This window comes from Manis pentadactyla, chromosome 4, assembly GCF_030020395.1.
Source record: "Manis pentadactyla isolate mManPen7 chromosome 4, mManPen7.hap1, whole genome shotgun sequence".
Classification (NCBI taxonomy): Eukaryota; Metazoa; Chordata; class Mammalia; order Pholidota; family Manidae; genus Manis; species Manis pentadactyla.
Genome location: NC_080022.1, coordinates 111,422,385 through 111,441,773, shown reverse-complemented (window position 1 = coordinate 111,441,773; position 19,389 = coordinate 111,422,385). Strand labels below are relative to the sequence as shown.

Genomic DNA, 19,389 nt, shown 5'->3' with positions numbered 1-19,389 from the left:
GGGGCACTGATCCTTCCAGAAGAAAACACACAATGCCTGCCTTACAGCTTGGAAAAATCCAAGGATTACTGACCTACCTAGGTTAACACTGATGAGATTCAACCCTACGCACAATAGACAAAACCTCAGAAGCACTGAGAAGAAATTCTTTGGGCAAAGGCTGATATCCACCAAAGCAAATTGCTCCTACAGGAAATTTTTTAGGAAAAAACTTGACAGAAAGGTAACAGAAGGTCCTATAAATCTGACCATATTTTGGAAAATTTACCCAATTTTTGGTTGTAAGTAGGAAGTTTTTATATACTTTACCCAGATTTAAAGCTTTTAATCATACATCGACTGTTTTCCTTCATAATGATATAGTGAAAGAAAATAGTATTTCATGTGATACTTCAAAATTTTAACTTTAATCCATATTTGCTAAGAGATTTAAGGTCTGAAGAATTTTAAGACTGCTCCATCTTTGTGGCATTTTTACCTGCCATCTAATTCTAAAAAATGGTATGTGGTTTTTACTGTTGTCCAATATTCAGTAATATCCGAATAACCGAAATAGTTTACTTCAATTATTATCCTCCTGACCGAAAAAAAAAAAAATCTGTATTTCACTTCCAAAAAGTTTCTTGGCTATCTTACCAAAGCAGAAGTCCTCAAGCACTAAAATATATAATGTCATATGATATTTCAAAGATATTTCAGCATATCTTTCAGTATCTTTCAGAAATTGTGGGATAAATTCTTCAAAAATCATTTTGTTAAGATAGATACTACTTAGATTTCTGATAATAGATGAATAGTTTCTTACTACTAAATATTACTTTTCTTCAATCTTAACAAGCCATACTCTATGGCCCTTGGTCCACTGAAGTCACTGTGTGTTGAAAATCTGTCATTAAAGGGCTGTGGGTGACACAATCACACACAATACAATAAAATATAAGTGAAGAATTCAAGGTTCTACTGTAACTATAGGATGATGGTAGAAGAAGGACTAAAAGAGAGAAGTCATAAACATACCAATCTCTCAAACTCATTATCCCTGAAATTAGTAGAGGATATCCAGTGAAGTATTATTCTCTATGGCTAGTGCCAGTATACGGGAGATGTGGATAATTATTTAACAGTATTTGGTGCTATGTCACAACATTCTCCTATATATATATATATTTTTTTTAATAATTATTTTTTATTGAAGGGTAGTTGACGCATAGTATTACATTACATTAGTTTCAAGTGTACAACACAGTGGTAAAACATTTATATACATAATTCTAGGTTCCAGCTATCACCCTACCAAGCTGTTACAATATCTTGACTATATTCCTTATGCTATACATTACATCCCGGTTACTTATTTATTTTACCATTGGAAGTCTGTCCTTTTTTTTTTTTTTTTTTTTTTTTATGAGGGCATCTCTCATATTTATTGATCAAATGGTTGTTAATGACAATAAAATTCTGTATAGGGGAGTCAATGCTCAATGCACAATCATTAATCCACCCCAAGCCTAATTTTCGTCAGTCTCCAATCTTCTGAGGCATAACAAACAAGTTCTTACATGTAGAACAAATTCTTACATAATGAATAAGTTACAGTGAACAGTACAAGGGCAGTCATCACAGAAACTTTCGGTTTTGCTCATGCATTATGAACTCTAAACAGTCAGTTCAAATATGAATACTCATTTGGTTTTTATACTTGATTTATATGTGGATACCACATTTCCCTCTTTATTATTATTATTTTTAATAAAATGCTGAAGTGGTAGGTAGATACAAGATAAAGGTAGAAAACATAGTTTAGTGTTGTAAGAGAGCAAATGTAGATGATCAGGTGTGTGCCTGTAGACTATGTGTTAATCCAAGCTAGACCAGGGCAATAAAACATCCACGTATGCAGAAGATTTCTCTCAGAACAGGGGGCATTCTCCTATATTTTAAGACAAAGTTCACTATAACACAGTGCTTGGCTAATTCACACTTAGAGAACAGTTCAGGAAGTAAGAAAAACTCATGTATCTGAACAGCTCCCTATACATACTAACCAGGGCTTCTCAACCTCAGCACTACTGACATTCTGGGCTCAATGAGTCTTCACTGTGTGCTGTCCTGTAGCATCCCGGGCACCAGCCCATGAGCCATAATAGCATCCTCTCTCCACCCCAGTTGTGACAAAAATATCTTCAGACATTGCCCAATGTCTCTTGGAGGCTCCTGGTTGAGAGCTATCAAATTATAAAGTAAATTGCTATATTGAAGATAATATTCTGGTATTGGTGATTCATTGTGTAATTATACTGAGGTACTTAATAATAAAGGCTGTGTTGCTATCTGGAGGATCTGAGAACTGAGAGCAGGTAAGCTTTATGAAAAAAGTTAGAAGCAGACAGTTCTAGGCAAAAAGAGATAATGAGCAAAACTGAATAGAGAGGTTCAAGTAAGGTAGAGATTATAGGTAGGCAAAACCAAAAAATATATACTGTATCTATATATGGAGGCCTCTATAAAACATTAGGACATGAAAGAGATATTCGTGTCTCATAAGATTTTTGATAGCAAAATGTCCTTTCTTACTGTCTTTAGTTTGGGTTAACATTAAAATATGTAAATCTCAACATACATTAACCTGTACTAAGAGCTGGGATAAATGCAGCCCTTAGGACTGTCATGGAATAGGTGAAAGAATACTGGACTCCAGTCATGAAATCTGGCTTTTAGTCTCCGCTCATCACTGAATAGACAGATGTGTGACCTTGAGCAGCTTACAACATCTCATTGAGCCTTAACTTCCTCACCTGAAAAGGAGTGGAATAGACTAGATATTTATGTGTCTCTCAGCTTTGACATTTTATAATTCTATAAATGCAAGCTCATAGATGCGCCATATAAAGAGAATAACGGACTAATTGTATTATACATTTCATGGTTTTGGATTACTCAGAAATGGAATCTAGGATTAAGCCAGAGACAATTCAAGTCCCTGTGGCACACATCAGTTTACCTTGCAGTGCAGGGGCTGACTGTGTCTGGGTTTTGGAGAGAGCCGACAGAATGCTTTCTGGGGTGATCTCCACCTTGGAGAGGATATTTGCCAGAGGGTTGTGAGATGTTGTTGTAGCAGGTGCAGGTGTTTTCAGGCCACTGGTGAGGCTGCTGGGACTTGGAGTTCCCGGAGAAGGCCTTGATGCAGGACTGACCCCTGGTGGCAGAAAGATTAACTGAAGAAAATACAATTCAAAATGACCTTTAAATTCATGATACTCTGCACTCAAAAGTTTGGTATGTTGAACAGGAATTCTTCTATGTGAGATTCGCAAATGGTTCCTATCATGGCTTTAACAAAGAAAAATTCTGAAAATTAGGTTAAGATTTGCTCCCACCTCCTTGGAACACCCATAAAATGAACAAGTATTGTTCTATAGTGGTCAATAAATATTGTTGGCTAATTTTGATCAATCATTGCAATTGTATACTCAGCCACTGCATGATTCTATGTGCTTAATAAATTATTGCTTTTGAAAAGGCTTTTAAAATAAGATTATATACGCAATCTCCTTTATATTGTTACTTTTTAAAACACGGGGTTGATTTTTAATATAGGAAAAAAGGTATATAAAAATAAGATAAAATCAATTTGACTTTTGAAATGAAAATTAAAACATGATTTTTTAAAGACTGAATTTGACAAAAAGATTACAATACAATAGTGATGGACATGTTGAAGAACAATGGCAACTTTCATATACTTGGTACATAAAATAGTACATTTTTGGAGATCATTTTATAATATGAAAAGACTTAAAAACCTGCATGCTGATTGTTTTTGAGGCTTTTATCTTCTAGAAATATATATTTAAGTATTTATGAAGAAATGAAATAATTTTGACTTTCTTCAAATAATCAGGATTGGGCAGGACATAGCAGAAATAAGACTGGCCATGTTTTTCTACTGTTGAAGATGAGTGATGAGTATGTGGAGGTGCTCTACTTTTGTAAATTTTCATTACAATTTCCATTAAGAAAAAAAGCCCTATTTCATCAACCATTTTAGGAAGAGTTGTGTATAAAATTTTAGCATCAAGGTTGTTCATTACAGTGAAATGAACCTGTAATTGAAAAGACCTTTATAATAACTATTCTTTATATTCTTTATAACAGTGAAAAATTGGATACATACCATGTTTAACAATAAAGGCTTAAATAAATTACTGAATGCTATATAGCTATTAAAATGCTATAGATGAATATTCAATGACTTTCAAAAACATTTATATGTGGTTAAATATTAAACAGCTGGTTTCAAAACAGTATATGCAGTATGTTTCAATTACTGAAAGAAAAATTATTATGAATATTTAATCTCCCCATTCATATACACATATATTTGTAAGATGAGATATATAACCTGGTTTCCTTTGGGGTAGTAAGATTATGGATATTTATTTTAATCTCTTTATTAATTTTCTAAGTTTCTGTAATGACCATGTATTAGTTTTTGTTTGTTTTTTATTAAGGTATCTACATTCTTATGAAGGTTTCACATGAAAAATACTGTGGTTACTACATTCGACCATGTATTAGTTTTAATTTAAAAAATTACTTTTAATTTTAAAAAGTCAACAGAAGAACCAGACTGATGGTTCCATTGGAAATGTGGCAATAGCTTTTTACCTTCTTTACTGGTTTTACTTACCAGTATTTTTCATGACTGATGTCAAGCTACTAAGGATGGAACTGATCTTTGCCAGGTCCACATTAGCCAGGTTTGGCAAAGCCAATGCTGGAGAAGGGGACAGAAGAGAAGTATTCACAGGTTTTGGAAGAGGTGGGGTTGTTGTCATGGTCACAGGCACTGGGGTACATGAAGAGGCCTTTGAGATGCTTTCTGTTGGCTTTGTAGATACAGAAGTGGACACAGCTGACTTCTCCACAGGTTTTTCCTTCCTGTCCTCTACTGTTCAAATAAAGAAAAGAGATATTACATCCTACTACTTTCCAGACTCTGCTTCCAATATGAGAGAGTATGGCTTAATATTTCCTGATTTGGGGGTAAAAGTATTATATTTCAAAGAAAAATCAGTAACTTCCTGATTTTCTAAATAGTCATACTCTTTATGATCCTTCCTGTCTTTAATACCTGCTTAAAATAAAATTCCCAAATTCATTTTTCAGTTTACTTTAATGTTTTCTTTGTATCTAAGCTTCTGTGTATTAAATTTATACATTTCTGGAAGCATGTTATTTGGCACCCATTCATATTCTCTTGGTAATGATATCTTTGTCATAACTTGTACTGTCTTTTCTGTTCCATTAACCTGGGAGCATTCTTAGAGACAGAAACTCTGTACACCATCTTATTTTTCTTTGGCTTTCTGAAATTGGCCTATGGGGTGCAGTTAAGCATTAATTTGAAACTGCAGTATTTTAACTCTTGATGCCTTTGCAATATACTCCTTTAAATACTGTAAAGGTTATGCACTGTATGGACAGTACATTAAATTCAACAGAAGTCAAACATTTATAATTAATAAGAATATTATTATTATTAAGAATATTAGTAATTGTAAGGCAGGGATGTCAGAGAAACAATGCACCAATCCAGGTTTATTTCGAAAGTGTGGTTAACAAACTGTAGCTCTGGAATCTTATGTCAAGTAACAGAGAATAAAGAATTCCAGTATAAGTACCCCTCCCTCTAGAGAAAAGCTGTTCTACAGAAATATAATTCAGGCACGTAAGTTTCAGTTTTTTAGTAACCACATTAAGAAAGAAGAAGAAACAGATAAAAATTAATTTTAATAATATATTTTATTTATCTCAATATATCCCAGATATTTTCATTTCGCTAAGTTATAAACATAATTAATGGGATATTTTTACTTTTTTGTGTAGTTAAGTTTCTAGAATCCAGTGTGTATTTTATGATTACAGCATATCTCAAGCTGTACAAGCCACATCTCAACTGCTCAATAGTCACATGTAGCTAAGTGGCTACCATAATGAAGAGCATAGATCTTAAGCAATGATTCCTAACCCCTGTAGCATACCGCATCCTGAACCACTGTGCTCTACCAACAGTAATGCTACCCTGGTGTTCTAAACTTAACAAGGGTTGACCTATCTTTTAATAGTTACCTGTGATAGATTTACCGGTGGGAAAGCAAAACAGATAATGAACAAGTTGTCTATTAATCACTTAAGGACATACCAATGATTTTTGACGCATCATCTTCCACATCTGAGAGTTCCATGTCTTCAACATCACGGTTATCAGTCACAGGCTCAGGTGTGGCAGACTTCTCGCTCTCCATGGTTGGTGACTGGGATTCCTCACCTCCCATTCCCTGAAAAGGAGACTCAGAACCAGTTGGGGAAGGAGCATCCATGCTTGGAGAAGGAACTGGTGATTCTTCAGGATCAGGAAGGGTTGACTTCAATTGATCCAGCTTTTTCTTTAAATTGTTCACTCGATTAGCAAAGGTTTTGTATGCCTAAAAGAGAAAAAGAAGAATTTACTCTTCTGAGAAAAGGACCAAGAAACTACCATTTAATCTTTGACCAGATTTCCTCACTATTGTTAACTATATCACTGGTACAAAACAAGAAAATACCATCATCTGTCAAGCAGGCAGTAGTTTCCAATCTTTGCTTTTTGTATTCCTTAAGTGAATATTACCATCCATGCAGTTGCCCAAGTTAGAAACTCAGAGGTTATCTACTTCATTCTCCCTTGCTCTCCTATCCACCCACCCAACCAATATTTATCAAGAGTCTAAATGTGTTGACCACTCTTCTAGGTGGACAATGAATGCATAAATAAAGTACAGCCTGGAAGGTCAAATACTATTGGTTTTTTAAAAAATAAGCTTTTTATTTTAGAACAGTTTTAGGAATACAAAATTACTGTGAAGATAATACCGAAAGTTCCCCACACCTAACTTCCCCTTTTATTAACATCTAATATTAGTATGATACATTTGTCACAATGAATGAACCAATTTTAATTAACTAAATTCCATGCTTTATTCAGGTTTCCTCAGTTATTAGCTCATGTCCTTTTTTAATTCCAGGATCCCAAGCAGAATACCTGTCTTGTCAATGGGTTTTAGCCCCAAGCCAGTTCACTATGGATTCAATGTGACCAAGAAATGACAGTAGAATGTTCTTGGGGTGAAAGGATCACACCCAACTTTATTTCCACAGTGGCAGGTCAATCACTAAAATCTCATTCACTCAGAGTGAGTCTGCACACAGCAAGCCAGTCTTTGCCTCTGGGCCTCTCTGCCCACACAGCCATTCTCTGGGCCTCTGTCCTTGGCGCTGCCACCACTCCAGCCTCTGCTCTGCTATCCTACAGCCTTGCAGGGGTGCCACCGTGTCATGCAGAGCACTGGGCGGAGCTCTTTATATAGAGTCAATAACGACATATTGCCCACACATGTGTAGTGAGCTAGTCAACCCCGGCCAGGTGAGAATCCTGGCCACAGGAACCTTCATTTTATCCACAATCCCACAGTACATTTAGCAGTCATGTCTCCTTAGGCTCCTCTTTTTTGTGACAATTTGTTACAACTTTCTTTGTTTTTTTTGATGGTCTTGACAGTTTTTGAAAAGTATTGGTAAGGTATTTCGTAGACTGTCCCTCACTTGAATCTCCTTGGTATTTTCAGACCACAGAGGTAAAGTCATCAAATCATATAAAGGATATATACAATCAATATGATTGATGTACCATTTTTTATGTTAACCTTGATCACCTGGCTTATTTCCTTCTGATCTGATCATCTTAATTGCCAATACCATAAAGCTGTGTATCTTTCTCTTTCTAATTAACTCTTCTTAAGTCTTGAACCATCAAATTATGAAATCATTTTGGTTAGTCAAACAAGAAGCATTATTTAAAAAATGGAATGGAACAGAAAAGAATATACTAGAATTGAGCTTTTGCTTCTGGCTATAATTAAATAGCGTGTAGTAGAGCAATGCTCCCACCACGAACAACTAGAAAAGCTGGATGTATACACGTACATATTTATACATGCTTGCGCACACACACAGTTTTGTTTGAATGTACTGGAGAATGCTGAGGCAACCAAGACCTAAGTGGCAAATCCTTCAGCAGGAGGAAACCATGAGGAGAGCTAAGATAACATTCTGCAGCTGCCTTTTTTTTCAGGGTTGTGCTGACTTTGGGGAGCTAGGCGAGAATTTGAGAATTCAGGCAGAAGGATAAGAGAGTGGGCCACTACTAAATATAAAGAAAAAAGCAAAGCTTTTAACAGTCTTCCTGTTCTGTTTAGATAAAAACTAGAGACTTGAAAGGTCAAGATTCTGATGAAAAAGGAAGAACAGAACTGGCTCAACAATATGCTATTTTTTTCCTTCAAGATATCTGCTGAATTTGAAGCTGCAAAAAAGGAAATCAATAAGCCAAGCAGAAAACTTCTGAAAAGCAGAGTAGAGTTTAACACAGTCTTATGGTGCTGAGGAGACAAGGATTACAGTTCAAATCATACAGTGGAGAAGGGGCCCTAGTGAACAGGCCAGTCTCTCAGTGGGAAAAACCTGTGTCCTAGAAGCTGGGATGAACTGGAAGATAAAGACTTGGCCAAACTGCAGTTCAGCTTTAAGTCAGTTCAGTTTCTTATCTGCTTAACATGGTCAGCTCTCAACAGTATCTGCCTTGCAAAGGGTGAATCCTCTCAGAGGAAAATATGTCACCCAGAGACTCTGTAAATACTTTCATATTCAATGTTCAGTTTATTACTGAATAATAAAAAATTAGGAGGCATGCCAAGAGATAGGACCAAATGACCTAAAAGAAAAAACAGACAATCGAAATACTCATAACAGGTGAAACCAATACCGGAATTACCTGATAAAAACCAAATAGTTGCGTTTTATATGTTCAAAAAAATAAAGAAAAATCCTTTCTTAAACAATCCAGTCCAAAATCCATTAGTTGGAGCTTAACAGGAAGGCTTGGTGTCTAGAGTTAAAATAATGGAGCCAAAATGGGGTGACGAAAATGTCTGCATGGGAGGAAGACATTGCATGGGATGTTGAAGCCTAAGCAAGATAAAGAGAAAGCCCACAGAAGTGGCCGGGGAGGGACAGAAGTGCTGGGACACTGGCTACACACAAGGGGATTTAACACATAAGAGGTTATGCTGAAGATAAGGGGACCAAGGTTTTGCACTGTTAGAGAAAGCAATTACTAATGTGGAAAGGAAGGAAACTAGAATGAACCTTATGGTGTTGGGTTTGGGACTGGAGGTAACAGTGAAAACTCGTGGTTTTCAATATATATAGAGAGATACAGAAATACAGATGTAAATGTATGTATATATGGTTAACCATGTATATGCATACATGTATTTCCTAGCTCTGTCTACACTACACGGTCTGGCAGCAGTGATTCCAACAGCAACAGGTACACCTTGTACTCAGATCTTGGTTTCTAATACTTTTTTTTTTTACTAAAAAGAACCAGGGTTCCTTGGAGAAATGACTGATTCCAGGGCTGGGCAGTGAAATGCAAGATGAGCCTGTAATACCTTATTCCAAAAGTAAGGAAATACTCAAAAAATGATGGAGACATGTCAAAAGAACACATAAAGCAGTTTGAAAGGAGCTCCCACTGGCCAAATCTGGGACAACTTGAGCATCAAAATAATTATCAGTAGAAATGAATTAAAACATTGGATAGGACTCTGTAAATCCATACTGATATACATAAATAATTAAATTGAAAGTCTGATGAGGAACAAGAAATTTAGATAGTTTCAAAATACCTCCCCACAGAACACTCATTAATTACTATATTAGTTTTCTAGGGTTGTGGTACTAAGGTACCACAAACAGAGTGGCTTAAAACAACAGAAATTTATTATCTCATAAGTCTAGAGACTAGAAGTCCAAAATCAAGGTGTCAGCAAGGCTATGATTTCTCTGAGATGGGCAGAATGCTTCCCTTTTCCCAGCTTCTGGTGGTGGCCACCAGCCCTTGGCATTCCTTGGCTTGCAGCTACATCACTAAAGTATTTGTGTTGACACATGACCTTCTCCCTGTGTGATTCTGTCTCCAAATTTCCATCCTCTTAGAAGGACAAGAGTTATATTGGATTAAGGTCCACCTTAATGGCCTTATCCTGAATACATCTGCAAAGACCCTATTTCCAAGTAAAGTCACATTCACGTATACTAGGTGGTTAGGGCTTCAATGTATCTTTTTTAGGGTACCAACTGAACCCATAGCAGTTACAAGGGAAAAACTTTTCAATGGACAAGCCTGGAAAATGTCACATTAATAAGATATCAAAGAGAATATTATAGGTAGTGAAACAAATCAAACTTGCGTACTAAACAAAAGGATGAAATGAGAACACCATCACTTCCATGATACTCCTACTAAAGATTTATAACCTTAATCTGATGACAAAGAAATGTCACATAATTCCAAATTGGGGGACACTGTACAAAATATTTGAATTATAATCTTTAAACATATTTACGTTGTGAAAGTCAAGAAAAAGACTGGGGAACTGTTCCAGATAAAAGGAAAAGAAAAAGAAATGCAATAAATGCAACCTGTGATTCTGGATGAGATCTTTAGCTATAAAAACTGATCAACCTGAATAGGGTCTCAGTATTAGATGATAATAGTGTGTCAAAATATCAATTTCCTGATTAAACAGCTATACCTCATAGTTATGAATATAATTATCTGGTAGGAAAATACACATGAAAATATTTGGGGGTGATAGGGTGTCACCAACTTACTTTCAAATGATTCAAGAAAAAAAGGTCTTCATTTGTACTTAAGATATTTAAGTCTGAGAATATTTTAAGATAAAAAAAGAAGACTGAAAAAAAAAAAAGGAAAGAGAAGAGGAAAATAGATCAACAGAATTTTACCAGAAAAGTGAGTTCTTTCTAAAAAAAAAAAATCAAACAGCAATTCCAAAACAGAAAAATTAGCCAACCAAAATTAACTGATGGATTTAACAATAAATAACATTTGAGGAGAAGAGGGAATTAATGAAACAGAAGACTGGCTAATAGAAAAATATCTAGAAGGAAGAAGCACTGAGAGAAAAGGGATGGAACATACAGAAAGGAAAATGAAAAGACATTTGGAACACAGTAATGAGATCTAATACACATACTAGTAGAGTTCTGGGAGGAGAGAAGAAAGAATGTAATAAATACACTACTTGAAGTGGTTAATAGCTGAGAATTACCCAAATTTATGAAAGACATCATGTCATTTGTTATGAATTGAATTGTGTCCCCCCAAAATTGTATGTTGAAGTTCTAACCCTGTACCTCAGAATGTGACCTTATTTGGAAATAGTTTTTACGGGGGTAATCAAGTTAAAATGAGGTCATTAGGATAGGCCCTAATCCAATATGACTTGGTACCCTTTAAAAAAAGGGGAAATCTGGACACACAAACACATACAGAGGGAAGACAATGTGAAGACATATATGGCACAAATGGTCATCTAGAAGTCAGAGAGAGCAGACAGGAACAGACCCTTCCCCCACAGCCCTCAGAATCAGCCCTGCTAATACCTCAATTTTGGACCTCTAGCTTCAGTAAGTATGAGACAATAAATTAATGTTGTTTAAGTCACCCAGTCTAAGATACTTTGTTATAGCACCCCAAATAAACTAATACACCATGGATTCAAAAAGTTCTGCAAACCCCAAACCAGACGAATATGAAGACATCTACACCTAGGTACATCACTGTATAACTACTAAAAAACCAGAGACAAAGAGAAAATAGTAATAGCAGCAAGAGAAAAAAGATACTCAAGGAAGGAAAATTAGGACTGACAGCTGATTTCCACTGAAATGATAGACATCCTCAAGACAATAAATATCTTTAGTGTTCAAAGAAAGTAACTACCAACCTAGAATTCTTCACCCAGTGAAAAAAGACATTTTCAAATCAGCAAATTTTAAGAGTTTGCCACCATCATATATACAGTAAAAGACAGTCTAAAGAATATGCTTCAACAGAGGCAAAATTATCCCAGATGGAGGATCAAAGATGCAGTGCAATAAAAAAGGTAAGTCTAATAAACACTGACTATCATAAAACTGCAGAATATATATGTGTTTGTATGTACACATATGTATAATTAAAATATACAACAATAAAAACATGTTAAGTAGAATGGTAGATATAGTTCTTTTGATGGTACCTCCAAGGAACCCAAAAGAAATAGCAGCTAGAAAGCTAAAGGTCTGAGCAGAGATTTCAACAGCTGCCCATAGCCTGTGAAGACGGAGTGTAGGATTTATATGCTGCCAAACTGGAGAGGCAACGACAACACCTCCACCCCATGAAGGCCAATAGCAATCCACTGATAAGTTACATGACTGCTAGAAAAAACTTAGTTCCTTTTAAAGGAAAATGACATAATTCAGAGTCTCCACAATTATCACCCAAAAGGTCCATAATAAAATAAATTCTTAGACAAGAGACAAAATATAGTTATGATTAAAATACACCAAAAATAATCATGGAATAATCAGTTAATAGTAAACCTAGAGATGACACAGACATTAGAACTAACATACAAGGTCTTTAACACAGTGATTATAAATAATTTACAAAAAGGTGAAGAATGGATGAATAGATGGTAAGAGGAAAAGGAGCTCTAAGAAAGACCCAGATGAAAATTCTAGAACTGAAAAATACATTATCTTAAATAAACTCCAGTAGATGGGTATTCTTAGCGACTGTGCTCAGCAAAATATTTGAACTCGAAAACAGGTAAATATAAATTAGCCAAAAATTAGTTGAGAGGTGGGGAAAAATGAATAAAACAAAGCAGAAATCTAAGACCACATGGGTAATGTAACTGGAGTGCCAGTAGGAGAGAATGGAAGAGAAGAAATACTTGAAAAGATAATGGTCAAATGATTTCCAAAACTGAGGGAAGGTATCAAGCCACATATCCAAAATGACCAGAGAATCCCAAGCAGGTAACTACAAAGAAGAATAACCTAGGCACAATTGCATCTCATTACAATAAGGGATACTAGATGGGAGTAACATTTTTAGGTATTAAAGATAAAAACTGTCAACTTAGAATTCTGTATCCAGAGAAAATACTTCTCAAAAATGAAGGCAAAATACATTTTTGGATAAATGAAATCTGAAAACTTCATCACCAGCATTTCTACCCTCTAAGAAATCCTAAGTAAGGGCTTCAGGCTGAAGGGAAATGATTCTAGATGGAAAAGCTAATCTGCAAAAAGGAATGAAGAACACGAGAAATAGTAAATATGTGAGTAAATATTAAATATTTTTCCCCTTAATTTCTTTAAAAGTCTATTGACTATTTAAGAAAAATGACAGAAATTATAAACTATATAAAATATAAGTAAAACGGTTAATAGTATGAAGACCCAGGGGAAGGTAACCCAACCTTCATGAAGTTCTTACATTGTATATATGTGACAGGGTATTAATTTAAGGTATTATAATAAAAATAATACCAAGATACAAATATTAAAAATTAAGGTGACTTAAGGTGGTAAATTAGGGATGTATATTATAATCCCCAGAGCCAACCACTAAGAGAGAATGAGAGACAGGGAGGAAAGAAGAAAGGGATGGGAGGAGGGAGAGAGCAAAAAGAAGACATAAAATGGAATCTAAAAATTACTTGATTAATTAAAAAAAAAAGGGGGGGCAGAGAAGTAACAAAGGACAAATAGGACAATTAGAAAACAAGTATCAAGATAGTAGACAAACTCAAGCACATCAATAAATGGGAGACACACTCCTATTAAAAGGCAAAGACTTACACTGGACTAAAAAACAGTAAAACAAAAACAAGATCCAACTGTATGCTGTTTGTAAGATACCCTTAAATAGAGTAACTTATGAGATGCAGCTTAGAGGGAAATGCACTGTATTAAATATATACAGACACTAAAAACGCTAAAAATCAATTACCTACATATTTATCTTAAGAAATTAGATGAAGTACAAGAAATAAAATAATGCAGAAGAGTATCTCCCAGAGTATTGTGTATGAGTAAATTTCATTAAACTTTTGCCATATGTATATGCACATGCATGTGTATGTGGTTCTCAGTTTTCATATAAAATCTCTTTCTTGTAGATTATGGTCAAAATCTTTTTGAAAATATTGCTTAGAGGTTTAAGGTTTTCAAAACAAGTCCACCTGGATTACTTCAATAACCTAACTTGCCTCCCTACTTCTACTATTCTCGTATTTTCTATTCTGTTATCTTGACTCTAAAATGCAAACTTGATCACACCACCTGCAAAATTAAAATCCTACAATGGCTTCCCACTGCTTTCAGGGTAAAATTCAAAGACCTTAGAATAAATACAGACCTCTCAGAACCCTGTTCTTAACTACCTCTTCAGTTTTATTTCATCATATTATTTCATCATATAAGCCAGTTATAAGAAATTACTCTCAAGTTCACCAATTTTGCCATGCTCTTATGTTCCCATGCTTTTGAAAATGCCCTTCAGATAATATGGGCCTTCACTTAGCTAATTACTGCAATTCCAGAGTTCAGCTCCTTTGGGAAATTTTTTTCCGTATCTTCCATCCTCACTCCCAAATTAGCTAAAAGCACAGAGTCTATCTGATCTCATAGCACCGTGTAGTTCCTTCTACTACAGCATTTATCACACAGAATTGCAATTATGAGTGCTCAATACTTGCTGAATAAACTTCTCCCAGCCATTTGCTGAGGATCCTCCAAAGTATATTAAATGATTTTATATGATTTCCTAAGTAAGTAATCATAGGTCACTACTTAAAAAATTATAAAATGGTCTTTTGGGTTAAAACGGTGAATTGACTATTCCCATTTACTGTCTCTCCCTTCCAGGACTCCTGTAAAATGAACAGTAAAGGAATATAAAAGTATTAACCAACAACAAAAAGCATACCTGAGAAAAAGATTTCTAAGAATATTCAGAAGACAAAGTGGGTGGAAGAGTAAGAAGCAATGAGGGATGGGTGGGGAGAACAAGGTTAGGAGTATGAAGAAAAGGGACCTACAGCAGGGAAAGGAGCTGGTCTATCCTTCAGAATCCCTGAGAAGCTTTTATCCAGGAAATGATGAGTATAAAAGGGTGTAGTGAGTAGTAGGGGTGAAATCAGGATAATTAAAGTGTGACTACCAAACACCCAATACCAGCCCCTCTGCAGTCTTCATACTTGGCAGCCAAGGAGGCACTGTGCCCCAGTCACACAAGACGAGGTCTTCTCTAAAGAGTTAAAATGTCCTGGCAAAAAAGACTTTAGTCTTCTGACATTTAGAGTTCCTCCCACATTAACAGCCGTCTCCTCACCTACACAGACTTTACTGGTTAAACCCAAGAGTAGATCCCTACCTACAGAGACTCCAACCGAGTTTTTCATACCCCATTATTAAATATTAATGTACAAAGAGATATTATCTGATTTTTGAGGAAAGCCAGACTCATGAAAGAGAAAGACCTTCTTTACTTAACTATATTATGCTTTTGGTAATACATTAGATCAAACTGGTATTCTATTATAAATATTAATTTGTTATTTATTTTTAATTTTTTAAAAACTTTGGTACCATTAATCTACAATTACATGAGGAACATTATGTTTACTAGACAATCCGTTATTTTTAAAAAGCATTATTTTTAGTCAAGAAAAAAAAAGATAACTACAGGGGAAAAAAGACTGTATCTTCTAAAAAGCTGAACAAAAAGATCAAGGTGAGAAAACATGAGAACATAGGACAGAAAAAAATTATCCCAGAATTGAAGAATAAACAGTCTTTAGACTGAAAGAACCCTCTAAGTAACTGATACGAATGAAAAACAAAGCCTCACATGTAGACATATCATTATAAAAATTTCAGACCATCATGGATGAAGTCCTGAAAAGCTTCTAGGCAGGAAAAAAAGTCACCTACAAAGGCTCTTGTAAAGACTTCACATCAATACTAAAGATAATGGAGTAATTCCTCCTAAGTTGTGAAGGAAAATGATTTTCAACCACCAAGTCATCAAAGCAAATGTGAAAACAGGATAAAGACATTTTTAGATATAAGGACTGAGAAAATTTATCTCTGTGCAAACTTTTTTTTGTAAACTGAGGATGTGCTCCAGCAAAACAGGAGACAACCAAGAAAAGAAGAATCTTAAAAACAGAGGGCTCAACTCAGAATGTTAGTGAAGAGCAGTCCTAGGATATGATCTAGATACCTAAAACAGGACAAATGAAGTTCAGTCAGGTAGGGAGGTCACTGGAGGAAAAGGTAGATTCAGTGTATCTAATGTGAGAGAATTTAGAAGAAAAAAAAAAGAGGCTGTAAGAAGGCAAACAACACACACAAAAAAATCTCTAACATAACTATAGTTACCATACGACCTTGCAGGGAACAATGCTTACACAATTGTAAGCTTTATTAATTTTCAGCCTTTAGAGCAGGAAGTAAGAATTATGATTACAGAATAGAATGTAAATATTAAACCTTGACAATGTAAAAGTATAGTTAAGAAACTGAAGGAACAGATGAAAACTAATGGGAAAGGATAGGGAAGTTAATGTCCTCATTTACAACGTGGGGAGTCTACAGTTAGTGGTCAAAAAATAGTAAATATAGTATTTCAACTTACAAAGGTAAACCTGTTATTTGATATTGGAAGAAGGGGGAGGAAGGCAGGTGAGCATACGCTAAATCCTCATTCATTATACCAAGAAGTTAGTAGATATTTCTTAAATAGCATATATCAGGAAATAATAATACATATTCAGAAATATGAAGGCAAATGCCAGAAAAAAAAAAAAAGCTAAATGAGTTAAGAGATTGCTTCTAGGAATGGTGGGTCTATACTACCACATGCTTTTATGACCATATACAGTGATTAAAACTACAAAAAAATTAAGTATAAAATGGACAGTTTTATCTGAAATCTTCACAATACCATTATACTGGATTTATAATCAATAACATCTTCTATAAAATAACAGCAAAAAAAAAAAAAAAAAAAAGGACAGTTTCTTTTAGAGGCCATTAGACAAATGTCCAATTATCAACCCCTCTTCCAGTGGAGGTAGAGACAAAGAGACCTTAATTCAGTTGATGAAATTTAGTAACAGAATGTTCCCATATAATTTCCTGGTTAAAAAAAAAGTATACATACTTCTACCCAATTTTATATCCTGTATGTAACTTGGCATACACCCTTTGAAATGCTGACATAAGTCTTTAGTTTACAGTTTAATCATCAGGGTATCCCTTAAGCTTTAGCATCAGAAAGGACCAAGTCTTAATTTAGACTCCTTCACTTGATAGCTGCATTACCATGTACAAGGTTACTAACCCCCTTCAAAAGTAACTTCATCTGTGAACTGCAGATCATAATGCTTATCCTCATATAGTTAGATAACACACATCAACAGTCACTAATATATAATGTAGTAAGCAATCGTTGCAAGATAGCTTTGATTATTACTTACATTGGCCACCACTTTTACTTCTTTGTATTGTGCTTCATAGAAAATTCCAGCATTTTCCAGTGCTTCTGTTAGTGAGGGCCCATTTTTCACTTGCTTATCTAATCCATTCACAAATTCTTCTAGCTTGGAACTTGCCTCTTCAAATTCTTTGGAGAACTTCTTCCCACCTGTCTTATCTAAAATAACGAAGGAAATATTCATTTCAGGACCAAAACAAAAAAGTAAAAATTGTAATGTTTTGAAGAAAATCCTTTCTAAAGATAATCTGTAAACCTGTTCTTGCTGCCTTTGTAACATTCTTAGTCTCACAGTTTCACCTTAAAGAAAATTCTCCAAATCATAAATATTACAAAACAGTTTACTAAAATAATCACTGAACCTGCTAGAGTGAAACAAAAGTACATCACAAAGACATCTGTAATTAAGGTAAAGACAAAGTTCAACTAAAAGTTTGTTGATCCTTTCTTCAGAAATCTGATGCCACACTGCTAATTAGGAGTGACAGGATGAGGTTCAATTCTGTTCACTTGTATCATTAACTTTTACACTACAGAATGTAACAAAATGCATTTCTTCGATAAAATGGAGGTTCAGAAGAAGTAAAGATAAAATTACCTCTGGGTGTATCACACTAAAAATTCTTCTTTCCTGTATGAAGATCCTTGATAATTTCATATCAGAAGAGGGCAAGTCATGAATTTTTCAACAGTAGTAGTAGTAGTGACATTACAAACCACTTCTTACTCTCCTAAGTATATACTTCCTTTCCAGTGACTGCTGGAATACGACTCTAAGTAAAGTTACAAATTTTGACTTTGCCATTTACCAGCTGTGTAATTTGGGCAAGCTACTTGTTTCCTTATGAAGTCTCAGATTTCTGAAGTAAAAAACTGAGGTTTTTAATATGCTCTGGGTTAGTGGGAGGATTAAATCAGATAACATGTAAAATTCAAAGCACGGTGCAAGAACGAAATAGGTGCCAAAATGAATAGCTGATCATTTTCTCAATTATTTCAAAAATATTTAGCAAATGCTTACTATGTACCAGGCACTGCTCTAGGCACTGGGATATAGCAATGAACAAATAATCTTCCTGAGATTTACATTCTAATCAATTATTAATATGACTATTATTTATAATTTACAAGGTAAGGAAAAGAGGGCAACTAACTAGATTTTATGAAGCATTACAATGACCTTATTAAAGAACATACCCAAATCAGTTAATCACACATGTGAAACATACCTGTCCATATATAACCCAATACACACCATGAAACCACGAGAAGTAAGGAAAAGGACAGAATTTATTTGTTATTATTTTTTTATATTTATTTTTTTCTCCAGCTTTATTGAGATATAATCAACATAAAGCATTATGTAAGTTTAAGGTGTACAATGTGAAGGACTGGAATTTACTTATGAAATTTTTATGAATGAAATCACTGCCTGGGAAAGCAGAGGTGCCACAATTCATCTCTATAACCTAAGGTTCTCTTTATGGGAGAAACCAGTCTGTACTTGAAAATGACAGCTCTGGAAAGAAAATCTCAGTTATCCTATTTAAAAAGATAAAAACATTACCTTTTAAGCATTTGAGAGTTTCTGTGCTGCATACATCCACCCTCATAGTTGACAGCTGTTTTTCCTTCAATTCTATCTGATCTTCTGAGCGCTTGTATAGCAACAGCTCTTCAATGAGGGCCTGAGACTGAACACAGACCAGTGTCACATTTCATTTATGAGATCATTATTTATTCTAGCTTTCTTTGTTAAAATTAAACATGACTAAAACCTAAAAAAACTGTGAGAGGAAAAACATCCTACATATTTCCTCATGAAATCAAGGATATCGATAAAATTTCTCATGTCA

General features: G+C 34.8%; 1 protein-coding gene across 3 annotated transcripts in view; it reads right to left on the bottom strand.

Moving 5' to 3' along the window:
* Nucleotides 1-19,389, bottom strand: part of RPRD2 (regulation of nuclear pre-mRNA domain containing 2) — a 93,672-nt gene that overhangs the window by 7,224 nt on the left and 67,059 nt on the right. For 2 of the 3 annotated variants that reach the window (XM_036905264.2, XM_036905262.2), the window contains 5 exons: nt 19,101-19,227; nt 17,517-17,692; nt 6,209-6,491; nt 4,694-4,954; nt 3,002-3,199 (listed from right to left, as the gene is read on the bottom strand). In XM_036905264.2, the coding sequence (XP_036761159.2) occupies nt 3,002-3,199; nt 4,694-4,954; nt 6,209-6,491; nt 17,517-17,692; nt 19,101-19,227 (1,045 nt within the window). The remainder of the gene's footprint in view (nt 1-3,001; nt 3,200-4,693; nt 4,955-6,208; nt 6,492-17,516; nt 17,693-19,100; nt 19,228-19,389) is intronic. The other variant, XM_036905263.2, reaches the window with a different exon arrangement.